This window comes from Chrysemys picta, chromosome 4 (assembly GCF_011386835.1).
Source record: "Chrysemys picta bellii isolate R12L10 chromosome 4, ASM1138683v2, whole genome shotgun sequence".
NCBI classification, from domain to species: Eukaryota; Metazoa; Chordata; order Testudines; family Emydidae; genus Chrysemys; species Chrysemys picta.
In genome coordinates, this window is record NC_088794.1 from 27420670 (window position 1) to 27433798 (window position 13129).

A 13129-nucleotide genomic window follows, 5' to 3' on the forward strand; every position below is an offset into this window, starting at 1 on the left:
GTTGGTGCCATGGGGGAGCAGCGCCCACACCTTGTAGCTGGGCCAGGCAGGCTCCTAGCGGGGGGACACTCGGGCTGGGGGCCGCCCCTTGGGGCACACGGAGCTGCCTGCAGATGCCGCAGGGCAGCTGCCCCCCAGCACTGCAGCTGGGGCTGGGCGAAGCGGCCAAGCTGCCCAAGGACTGTGGCAGGGCAGCCAGAAGCAGGAGCAGCAGGACCATAGAGGGCGGGGCACTGCCGTGTGGGGCCCGCGTCCCGCTCTCCGGGGCTCCGCTCCCTCTGGGGCTACCCTGCCCTGGCTCCTCAGCCCCCTGCCAGGGCAGTCCCCTGGCTCTGCCCTCCCGGGTCCCGGATGGTCCTGGAGGCAGGAGCCCCGGCTGGAGGGATCCTGGGCTGAGGCGCGGCCCGGGAGCCCCGCTGCTTACCCCGACCCTGCCGGCGCCGGACCGGCTGGAGGCGAGGGTGGAGTCAGCACTGGTGGGGGGAGCCCAGGGCTGGGGTGGCAGGGGTGCGGGTGGGGTGGAAAACCCAGGCTGGGGCAGCAGGAGGTGCGGGTGAGGTGGGGGTGAGAGCCCAGGGGTGGGGTGGGGGGTGGCCAAAAATGTTTTTGCTTGGGGCAGCAAAAAAACCTAGAACTGGCCCTGACTGTACCTCCACCCGCTGGATGAGGCTGAGGACTTGAGAAATTGTGAGCTCCCCACATCCATCACTCCTACGACATTTTCTAAGGTGCCTCTGGTTGGGCAAGACAAGAACTCCAGTAACTGAACTCCCCCAAATCAGTATTCCAACAGTCCTCTGAGTACCTCTATCTGAACCTTTTATCTTTGGTACGGATACAACCTCAGGTGAAGAAAGAGCATCCTGCTAGTCAGGTGACTAGTCACAGCAAAGATAAGAGGGATGGCCATATAATAGGAATATGTAACTGGCCCTGAGTGTGAGGAAGGGTAAGCTGGTCCCAAACTACATTCTGTGGGTTGAGGAATTTACCTGAGAAATAGTCAGCAGCACTGTAGAGATGAGGAAAGGCACTAAAGATGTCCCAAAATACCAAAGAACAAACCATCCAGCAACATCCAGCATCAGAATGTGCAGGAGAAGCAGGAAGAAGAAGAGATGGTTGGGGTTGAGGAGTCCCATTCTTTCAACAGTGGTGTGCAGCTCCCGGAAGTCCTCTACCAGCAATTTCTGTGGGGAGACCCAATGTTATAGCATTCTTCACTCTGGGTTGGCAAAACAACAGCCTAAGGAGCTGGCAGGTTTACTCTGCTCCTGCTCTGCAGAGAAGCCATCATGGCAATGAAGGAAACATTTTACCAACAGGTTCTATTCCCTCTGAAAAGAGACATTGCAACACTAGGGAACAGCTGACAGGCTCTGTCAACCCCATTGACAGTCGTTGTACCACTGGGGAGATCCTGTGGCTGACACATTCTTCCCTACTGTCGCTGCTATGTGGGATTCACTGTGGGAATTGTGTATTGGGCAGAAGTCTGTGAGAGACTGGACTTGCCATTCCCAGTGTGGGTCACTAGGACACCAGGGGAAACTCACAGCCAATGTTTCTTCAGCCCTCCTCCACCAGACACTCTGGTTTCCATATGCAATGTTAAGTATATTGGGGGTTCTGACAGACTGTACATGAATGAAATGTGGATTTGCATTTTCTCAGAGCATCTTCCCAATTCCAGATCCAGTTGTGTTTCTGGCCTTTTGTACAAACTCACATTTTTGGTGGGCTCAAAGCTTGGTTGATCCAGGGCCAGCTCCCCGATCTGCAATGAGCTCATATGCTTTCTCACCAGCCCCTTATCAATGTGAAATGCTTCAAAGGGATCCTGAAAAAACATATAAGTGAATGGAGTGAGAAAAATCCCAGAAGATATTAAGCTAACCTCTTATTAAAATGATATTAAGCTAGCTGAAGAAAATGAGGTCCCATCTCAGCAGGAAGCAACTCTGGATTAAAATTCAATACAATACTGTATGTTTCCTGTTCGATTCTGCATCTGAAATCAATGCATTAAAATACTCATTAAAAAACGTTTAACTTGTATAATACACTAAACAGAGTATGCCTGCAACATTTAATTACAAATGTATACTTTCATATAAAATTCAATTTATTTCAACATATTAAATCATGTTAGATCTGTTTCAAACATGAAAAAAAAAAAAAAAAATCACAAAAAAATCAAAAGTGTTCCCCTTTCACTGGGTTCAAAACAGACCCCTTTTCCTTCCTTCCTTCTTTCAATTATTTGTGATTTTTTAACTCAAAACATTTATCCAAAACATTTTAAAAATGGTTATCAGTGTTTCCGAAATTTTGTAAATAAAAATTACATCATTTACAATAATGATTTGTATGAAATAAAAGTTTTGATAACCATTTCCATCATGTTTTCGGTAACCCTTTTAATAAAAAAAAATACTGAAAAAAAATCATAAAACATTCTGCAAAAAATGAAAAGTTTCAAAAAAGTGAAGTTTTTTGGAACACATTTCATTTTCAAAACAAGGTAATATTTTCCGTGAAAGTCTTTTTGTTCAAAAAAATTTCAGTCAGGACTATGTGCTGTATTTAAAAATAGCAGCAAGAAAAAAACACATGATAAATCTGTGCTCATACATTTACTCTTGAGCTTACTGGAGATGTAGCAATAAAGGGGTATAAAATTGGTAAGAAAGAGTCATTCTTGGTAGTTTGTACAATATTAGATGGATTCAAAACATCTTGCTTCATATCTGGGTCATCTGAAAGAGATGCTCCCGTTACAAAAAAAATAATCCTTGAAAATTTGAAAGACCTTGAAAGACCTCCTGAGGTCTCTTTCAACCCTAATATAATAAAATATTTTGAGAGAAATGATAATTTTGTCTCATTTAAAAAGTATCTTTTAGTATCTAGAGTTTTAGTAACTAGAGTTGTGCAAATATATACCTATTGCATAATCTATTTGAAAATATTGGTAAAACGTTTCTGTTAATTTGTTCAACGGACGTTGTAAGTGCCTTAAGGCGGGAACTGTCTGTATGTACAGTACATAGCACAATGAGGTCCCGGTCTATAACTGGGACTCTTAGGCACTACTGAAATATAAATTAATTGTTAATGTTATCAGTAATAACACTATTTGACAAGCTCTAATGGGACTTGATCCTGCTCCCATTTAAGTCAATGGAAAAACTCCCATTCATTTGAATGGTGAAGGATTAAGCCTTTGGTATGCATCAACTGTCTAAAGCTTTAGACGACTCATTAACTGAGACAGAGAGAAGATGGGTGAGGTAATATCTTTTATTAGACCAACTTCTTAGAAAATCTCTGTGCGGTTCAAATGTTTGTCTCTTCTGCCAACAGAAGTTGGCCCAATAAAAAGTATTACCTCATGCACCTTGTCTCATATCCTGGGACCAAAACCACTACAACGCTGCAAACAACTTGTTAATTGCCAATTTTACAATATTTCCGTTGGCAAAATGTTGTTAGAGCCAACAGGCCCCATATGCCCTCCAGATCCAGACACAAATCATTGGAACAAACCCAGTAGTGAGCTCCCATGCTCTTTGACCTTAGCGACATTTTGCTTTGGGATCCATTACAAAATACAGAGGAACAAAGAAGTAGGATAGCAGAATATAATATATTTTTTTAAATGAACCTGCTCCATTTTTTTTTTTTTGGTATTTTAATTATACATTTTCTTCTCCAAAGAGAAACTAATTCTCTTTCTCCTGTCCTGAGCCTCACAAATATCCATCGATTAAATAGATGGATATTAATGAATGAATGAATGAATGAAACAAATAAACCAAAGTTCGGGAACAATATCTAGCTAGGCTGTGCCCTTCTGGCCCTGATCTTTGAGTCAGTACTCACAGACATTGAAATTCTGCCCAGCTTCAGGTAGCCACTGACAAAGAGGCACCCGCTGATCCTCAAGAAACCCCAAGGAGGAGTCAAATTCCTAGCATCACTTGAGTGGAAGCCACCAAGTAGCACAACCTCCAGAAGGTGCTGTGATAGTTGGAACCTGCAGGTGGTGTTTTGAACCAAAGATGCCATTAGCACCACAGTGTATAGGCACATTTATCAACTATAAATCTATGCTAGTGATGCTGGAGTCAGGACTTGTGGTTGCACATTAACAAGCTGAGTGCTTTGAGAGAGACGGCATGCTCAGAGCCAGAAATATGTAACCTCACTTTGCCATCATCATCCAAGCCAAAGTCAATACCATCTGGCAGGACCTCTCTATTTCTTCATTCTCCTCTCCCTCCCCTCCTGAATTTCTGTCTTGGAATCCAATTTCTTTTATTCTGTCCCTCTCCAGTCTCCAATTCCATAACGTGTGTCCTCAGTCTTGTCCACTCCCAGTCATTTTCTTATCCTAAAATCTCTCCTCTGGTTTTCTCCCCTCTACCTCCAAACATGCAATTATATCTCCAATCCCAAAATATCCTTTTGACACCACCTGTCTCTTTAATACCCATATCCCTCCTCTCCTTCACCTCTAACCTCATGTGAGCAGTTTACTTCTCTGCCCTCCATTTCCCTTCCTCCAGTTCTCTCTTTGACCCTCTACAGTATGAGCTTCACTCACTTCAGAGTAATCTCTGTCACCTATATCCCTAACTACTCTCTCCTTTAGCCATTTCTAATGGGTCTCTTCTCCATCATCATTATCCTTGGCCCCTGCCATTTCAGACACAGTAGAACAAAGATATATAAAGTTCCAATGGCGGACGATGAAGCTAGACAAACTTGGATTAGAAGTAAGGCACATGTTTTTAACAGTGAGGGTAATTTACTATTGGAACAACTCTGGCTCTGGTGGATTTTCCATCAATGGAAATGTTTAAATCAAGATTGGATGTTTTTCAAAAAGATATGGTTTAGTTCAAATAGGAATTAATTCAAGGAAGTCTTATTGCCTGTGATGTACAGGAGATCGGACTAGTTGATTACAGTGGTCCCTTCTGCCTTTAGACATTACAAATCTATGAAACAGGGCTTCCATTGTTCTCCACTTTTTTGGTATCCTCTTACATTTTTGACTTCTCCATCTAGGGCCTTCACATACTCCTTTCTCTGTCAGAGTCCTCCAGGTCTCTCTTATTTTCCCTTTACATTTTCTCCTTTGGATAACTATATTCAATGACTCTCCTGGGTTCGGTATCACCTCCACGCTGTTGTTTCCCAAATTTACCTCTCATCCCCAAACTATTACTGTCAGTCCAGTTCCACTTCTCCACCTATTGCCTATATTCTCCCCTTGGAAATCTCATAGCCACTGAAAAGTCAATAGGCCAAATGCATTTCTGATCCAAGATCACTGACTTGGTGGGGTTTCACCAGGACTAATTTGGTCCGAACACTGAGTTTATTTTGCCTTTCAAAACCATTAATATGTTTCCTATCTTCCGAGTTCACATCACTGGCATCATCTTTGACTCTTCTTCTTGCCTTTCCTCACATACAGATTCTGCAAATCCAGCCATTTATTTCTCTACAACAAACTAAGATTTCTGAGTAAAGGAAAGATTGGGTAAAAAGTATTTCCCCTCCTTGTGACCTTTTCTTGAACCACTTTACAGCCAAAATGGCAGAGGATTGAAAGCTGAAATTAGCAGGGAAACAGCCCATATCGAAGGGCCTTTGAGACTATATCTACACTGCAGCAGGATAGTGTAATTCTCAGCTCAGGCAGACAGACACAGGTGAGCTCTGCTCAAGATAGTGCACTAAATATAGCAGTGTGGCCATGGTAGCACAGGCAGCCGCTTGGGCTAGCCACTCAAGTACAACCCCATCCTGATCCCATTTGAGTGGTCCAGAGAAAATTAGTTTTGATTTGATTGAGTCATAGGGCTTCAAAAAACATTTGCTGCACATGCCCAATCTAGTTTGTATGAGTCTTCCTGCTAGACTCACATGAGGCACAGCTAAGGAAGACAACACCACGCATGAAGATACAGCTAATGAAACTACACAGTGAAAAGTGTAGACCGGGGTGTAAGGTCTGGGACAGGGACTCCTCTCCTCCCTTTCTGTACACCAATTTCCTCCAACCCAAGACCTCTTATAACTGGGTATATAACTCTTATTATATAGGTCACTCTCTGCTCTAGACCCACAGTTCATAAAAATCAACAGAAGGGAGAAGGCGAGGAACTGCTATACTGGGCACCTAGTCAAGTAGGGAGTGGTTGTTAAACACGAACTGGTCAGGGGACATTCAAACCCCTGGCCCAACAAGTCAAAGGGTCACAGAACCTAGGACTCGTCCACATCAAGCAGTCACTCAAATATCCTCCACCCCCACTGGTGAGGCAATCATTCAAAACACCCTCCCTTTTCCCTTCTCAGTGCAGGGAGAAGGAATAATTCAGTCACTTCTCCCCCAAGTGGGTTTCTCCATCAGTTTCTCTTTCTCACTGTGATGGAATGCATCCCTGTATTCACACCCTACTGTAATAATCTTTGTACAAAATATGCCTTGTAACGTATCATTTGAAAACTAATAACTTACTGGTAGATAATATCATGATAGAATGTATATAGCAATGTTATATGTAAAGTTATGAATTGCCCCACCCTCCCCCCAAATAATATTGATGAAACCAAGGAAAATCTGCATTTCAGCAAACAGACGTGAGAACAAACAGCATGGAACTTCTTTCACCACCAGACACCACCACCTTCTTTACTGTTTGAATGAACTTTAACTAGGGGTAACCTCCATGAAAAAGCATTTCAAAGGGTAACTGAACTATAGACGTGAGGGGAAAAAGACACCCCAAGTTCTCCCTCCCTGTCCATCTCTCTCTTTTTACTTAAGACGACAAAAGAAACAGCTGGTGGACTCTGGGAGGAGATCCCAGCTTGAAAGTTTGGTCACCAATGTACTGAAAACATGTGGTAAGAGACTTCACCTTGAACCAACTCTAGTTTAAGTTTAGAAAGCGTTTTATCTTTATTTTTGTAACCATTTCTGACTTTAATGCCTTATTACTTGTACTCAATTAAAATCTCTCTTTGTAGTTAAAGAAACTTTTTTTATTCTTTAATTAAAACTAATACAGTGTTGTGAATTGTTTGGGTAACCTCCATTTATGGTAGCAGACTGTTGTATGTTGATCCCCTTAGAGGGGCAATAGACTGTCCAGGAGAGGCTTGGACTGCGGAGAACACATTTTTGGGGGTGTGGAAATCTGGGAATGGAAGCCTGTTGGGGTCATCCTGCAGGTAGTAACCAAAGCTGGTGGGAGCCAGAGTGTGGCTGGTATTTGTTGGCAGGCTGCTGGGGTCAGAGCTGCTGGACCAGGGCTGTGACTATACACAGAGACTCAGGGTGTGACCTGCAGGCTGACTGTGAAGAGCTTAGGTTTGGAGGCACCCCAGGTTGCAAGGCAAGTGGTGACACAGCCCCTCATTGGTCTGGATTGCACCCCATAATGTCCTACTTGTCCCTTTCCACCTGGGACAGGTGGTGTCTCTCATTCTCTCCCTCTCAGTTCATGACCCTGCTCCCCAGCAGCCCACTCCCCCATCCCTCTGCTTGTTCTGATCTCTCCAGGTAGCTCCTAGCTCCTCCAGCTGCCCAACCCAAGTGCTATAGAACCTGCTGGCCCCAATATTCTGCCCCATCCCTGCTACTGGAGCATCACCCAGAGGATTCTGGTGCCTGTTTGAGCAGCTGGAGGGAGGGAGATCCCTGGTTTACCCGGGTTACACGGACTGACCAATGCCCGGTGTTGGTACTTGTCCCGATGTTTGTGGGACAGAGCCTGAGTTCAGAGGACTGCCCCACGTCCCTCTGTGTTGTAAAGTGGTTCTGTTAACAGCCCAGTGTTTTCCTACTGGGCCCAAGTATGGTGCTGGTCTTGAGGCAGACTTGATGCTGCTGCATACTTCCGGTGGCAGTCAGGTGGCCATACCTTCCCCCAGAGGACTGGAGCCTCCACCATTGCACTGCAGAGCTGACAGCAGGGGCAGCACTTTGTAGGTCACTTACAAGCAGCTGTGACCGCAGCCTGGAGACCAGACAGCCCTGCAGTGCCCCATGTCTATCCGCAGAAGGGACTGTGCAGGGCCCCAGACCCAGCCAGCCATAGAGATCAGAACAGAGCAACAGAAAGATCCCTGATCAAATGTAGCCCTGTTGTCTGCACGCACCAAACAGCGGAGCTGACAGTAACAGAGACCTGGAGAAGGGGTCTGGTGTCTGCACTGGCCTGGACCTGCCACCACATTCCTTCCAAGCCCCTGTATAGCAGATGACAGTGCCAATTTGGCCCACTCATCCCTGCCCAAGCCATTACTCAGGGTTAATGCCAGCCCAGGGCCAAGAAGTTGAATGTGCAAGTGACCATTGCTGCTGGTGTTTGGACAGGGTGGGGGATCCTCTATATATGTATATTGGGGATTATTTTTTCCAACATGTATTACTTTGAACATTGAATTTCATCTACCGTTTTGTTGCCCCATCAGCCAATTTTGTAAGAGCCCTCTGCCACTCTTTTGTAAGAGCCCTCTTGCAATCAGCTTTGGATTTATCTATCCTGTAAAGTTTTCAAATAATACAACTTCACTGTTCACCTCCTTTTCCTGATCATTAATGAATATGTTAAACAGCACAGATCCTTGGGTTCTGTCCACCTCTCTCCATTGTGAAAACTGACCATTTATTCCTATCCTTTGTTTCTTATCTTTCAACCAGTTACTGATCAATGAGAGGACCTTCCCTCTTATCTCATTTCTACTTATTTCCTTCAGAGCCCTTGGTGCCAAATATCACAAGACTCATGATAAAATCATTAGAATTGGCAACAGTATTGCAGGCCTGGGACATGTCTTAATTTAGGCAACATATTTAGTCAGTACAATACAGGCCTGGGAGTCAGGAGAACCCAGACTCTAGTTCCTGTGTTTGTCACAGACTTGCTATGTATCCTTGCACATGTCACTTAAGTTGTCTGTACTCCGCTTCTTTGCCTAAAAATATGGATAATAATCCTTACCCACACTTGTAAAATGCTGCGAGATCATCAGATGAAAGGTAACATGTTAACCTCAAGTATAATTATCATTATCTCAGGGCTAGATTTTTACTTTAGGCATTGCCCTGACCAAGCTGCACCACCCCAGCTGTTGTGTTGGGATGCATTGTGACCCTGAGCCACAATTCTTTCCTCCAGGCTCATGAGACCTATACCAACAGTATACTTCCTCCTTCTGCTGGCTCAGCTACTCTGGCCCATTCACTTGCTTGGGATGGTAGTAAGCAGGTGAGTAGCCCCACTTACTCCTTTATAAATGAGCCAAATGTTCAGGTAGCTCACTCATGGATGTATGGGAATTTCTTACTCCCTTTTAGAAGTATGCAGGGCAGGTAACAATCTAACCCTATGTTTATAAAGCAAGATATATAGGCAAACTGTATTTCTTAATAATTGTTTTGGTGTATAAGTACTATGGTGATAGACATGTTACAAACAGCTATAGTAGGATACACTTTAATGCCACCCCCACCTCATCTGGTTACAAGGAACACAACAATAAAGCAGGGATGGAAAGTGAAAGCAGGTGATGACTAGCTTTGGGTAATGGCCTGATCAGGGAAGGAAGAGAGAAGTGAAGATAGGGCCATAGAGCAGAAAGAGCCTCCAGAACATCAGCAGTTCTGTTACTGGAACTGACAGCTGTTTGGCATCATGGCACGAAGTAGTAAGACATCTTATGTAACTGAGTAGGTTTGATACGCCTAAGGCTACTAGTTTCTCCATTTGTGTGTACCTGCTGGAGGGCCTGGATACATACACAAAGCAGGAACGATGACATTATAGTTTAGACTAGTCATTGCATCTTTCCAGGTGCTTCTATAGCCATGACCATAGTATCAGAGTGCCTCCATCTTTTATTATATGGATCTGTACAACACCCCAATAAGTTAAGGAAGTGCTATTATCCCCATTTAACAGACGGGAAACTTCAGCACAGAGAGATTAAGTGACTTGCCCCACGTCTCACAGATAGTCTGATACAGCAGGTACTTAAACTAGTGTTCCCAAGTCCAGTCTACTGCCCTAGCCACTGAGATATCTCCTTTCATTCACCTGGTGGCTGTAGAGTGGCAGTAACCTCTAATGGAGGCAAAGTCTCTAACGCACATTTTGGAAATGATCGTACTAACAAAGAAGAATCATGAGCCACATTCTTTAAAAGGACCATGCACTTTTTTGTGAAATAATTTTATTTACGATTTCCTTATTACCTCTGGCCAGCAATACTTGTGTGACTGTAGAGAAAGTAATTGTGCTATTAAGCAAGTACATTCAGATCAGTCTCCTTTTGTATATAAAAAAAACGGCACCACCTTGAGTACACAGTCTGATCACAATGAGAAAAAAACAGCCCCTTCATGAATGCCTAGCTCCACTACATCCCTTGGAGAAAACCCACCCTCTGACAATAAGGCAGTCAGCATATCACAGAGCCACTCAACTTCCTCACAAGCTGATTAGCTGACTGCTGGTTACCTCTTGATTCCACTTCCCCTATCTAAGGCCTAGTCTTCACTTACCGGCTGGTCCGGCGGCACGCCATCGATGTTCTGGGATCGATTTATCGCGTCTGGTTAAGACGCGATAAATCGATCCCGGAAGTGCTCACAGTCGGCGCCGGTACTCCAGCTCGCCGAGAGGAGTACGCGGCGTCGACGGGGTGAGACTTCCGGCCGCATCTGGACCGCGGTAAGTTCGGACTAAGGTACTTCGAATTCAGCTACGTTATTAACGTAGCTGAATTTGCGTACCTTAGTCCGAAGTCCGGACTAAGTGGGGACCAGGCCTGAGAGTGTGCATGGTGAGAGCTTCAAGGCCTTATATGAAAAGGAAACACACATGATCCCTTCCATCCCCTCACCCTTCTTCAGTGAGCCCCAGTCCCTTTTATTTCCTGCTTCTATTCTCACAGGCAAAAAACAAACGCAGGATTGGTGCTGAAGAGGTGACATCCAGTTCTGAAGTAAGGCTGATATTTACCAGTATATCCTGACTTGTATTTCATCACCTTTTCTAAGGAACATTTCTTAGAATCAATAGTGCTCCTCTTCCGTCTTATATTTCTCATGCTGCCCTCAACGCAACTCCAGGGATGCTGGAGCCATTTTTAATAGTGGAGTGCTGAGAGCCATTTCACCAAACTGTAAACCCTATATATAATGGAAACCATTTCAAGCCAAGGGGTGCTGCCACACCCCCAGCACCTCTCGTTCCAGCACCTATGTGCGATTCCCACCCATCAGCTTTTTGGTGTGAAACCAGCTCGGAGTAGTGCACAGCTGATAAGATCAAGGTGTATAGATCAGCTTTCAGGGTAGGCAGGTACAAACCGTGTTTTAAAATGCTTCAAAATTGGAGGTTTACATTCTGAAATTTACCTACCAAAAATGATATCCCAGCCCTATGGATTGGCTAACATATCCTAAACACCAGATGTGACTTATATGAGGGAGCTCAATGTGCAAGTGCAGTGATTTTTTATTATTATTATTTTTTAGGAAGGTTGGAAAGGGAAGCAGGAAGAACACCATTTTTACCTGTTGATTTTGTTTCCCAAAACACAATTAAGAGGCAGGAGAACCAGTGAAATTGTAGACATCTTTAGCACCTTTCTAAACACCATATTTTATTTCACAAGTCCCCCAGCATCTGGTATGGTACTGTATCACTTAGCAACAAAAATGAATGATTAACCATTTAAGGAAAGGGTGAGAGAGGAGTTCTCAGTATTAAAGAGCCAGAAGGAGAAAGCAAATAAAAGAAATGATAGCCACTCCAAAGGTGAACAAGAAATTAACTTTTATATAAAGAAAACTGAGCAGTAATACAAAGAAGAATTTAAATGCGACCCAGCCATAATGTAGCCCAATGATTTCAGTGGGACTGTAGGTTGTAAGATGCAGCTGCATTTTCAGTCACAGGCCAACCCTCATAAAAACTCCTAGGTGAAGAAGGTGGATGAGTCAGAAACAATTTAGAAAAATACCTTTTGCTAGTAAAAAATGCCTCTCAGATTGTTTCAGGGTGGGTGCTAGCCAGCTGCCCAAATCACAGAGGGTGGCATAAGACTGGAGGCCCCTGAAACAGGGGGTTACAAGGGTATGTTTGTGGTCTGCCAACATACACTGATAATAAGATGTCAGATAATTGAATGTCTGACATGAATTTAAAGAGGCTTATAAAGGGACAGCTACAGCTGGGCATTAGGGACGGAGAGCAGGAAGCACAGCCTATGGAATATTGGGTTTTGGCTTTGTCTGTCTGCTCAGTGATATCTTTTCACATCTACATAATGTGCCAAGAGTTAACAGATTCTTTTCCACCCACAGAAACAGGAAACTCATCTCTTTCTCTAACTCTTGTGGTCCACAAATTTACTTTCAGGTTACTTCCTAAGTTTCCTTCCTAGTAACAGTCTCATTTGATAGTCCTCCCATACGGGGTCTTCCTTCTGTAACACAGTGGAAACAGCTGCAGTCCTCTGACTGTGCCCTGTAGGGCCTAAATCAATCGTATGTCCAGAGTCCTAACAGAATGATTTTTCTCAGAGCTGCAGAAATACTAAACTAAACCTTAAATTGTTCATTTTTTTAATATTCCATTTTTGCCAAACTTGACTCTTTCCCCAAAGATTAAACACTGTTGTCATGATCAGGAATAAGTTTTAATGCTTTCCCCAGACCAGAGATTGGGACATTTATGAGCATGGTAGGTAATTAGAAATTTGTGTTTTGATTTATCTGCTATTCTCAGACAGTCTGGTCTGCTAATCCTCACAATTGGGTTTTTGCAAGCATTTAATAAAAATACAAACACACTCTCTCTCTTTAGCAACCTGTGACTCCCAGTTCCCTAAAACAGCAGTGTTTTACCAGTCAGTTATTATTTCTCCCACAAGAATCAGTGTCACTGAGGAGAGAGGGATCGGAGTGAAAAGAACATTTGTTTCTATCTATGGGCATTAGAGGAGGCAGTTTCCCCTGCCACTCAACTCCCAGCATAAACCACCTCAAGTGACACATCTGTCTGTAGGAACCACACTCCAACGCCTGTTGAAT

General features: G+C 43.9%; 1 protein-coding gene across 3 annotated transcripts in view; it reads right to left on the reverse strand.

Annotated features, from left to right (window-relative positions):
- Positions 1-13129, reverse strand: part of LOC101937159 (acyl-CoA (8-3)-desaturase-like) — a 36540-nt gene that overhangs the window by 18398 nt on the left and 5013 nt on the right. For all 3 annotated transcript variants that reach the window (XM_005289236.5, XM_065591839.1, XM_042841697.2), the window contains exons 2-3: positions 1730-1840; positions 993-1190 (exon numbers count right to left, since the gene is read on the reverse strand). In XM_005289236.5, the coding sequence (XP_005289293.2) occupies positions 993-1190; positions 1730-1840 (309 nt within the window). The remainder of the gene's footprint in view (positions 1-992; positions 1191-1729; positions 1841-13129) is intronic.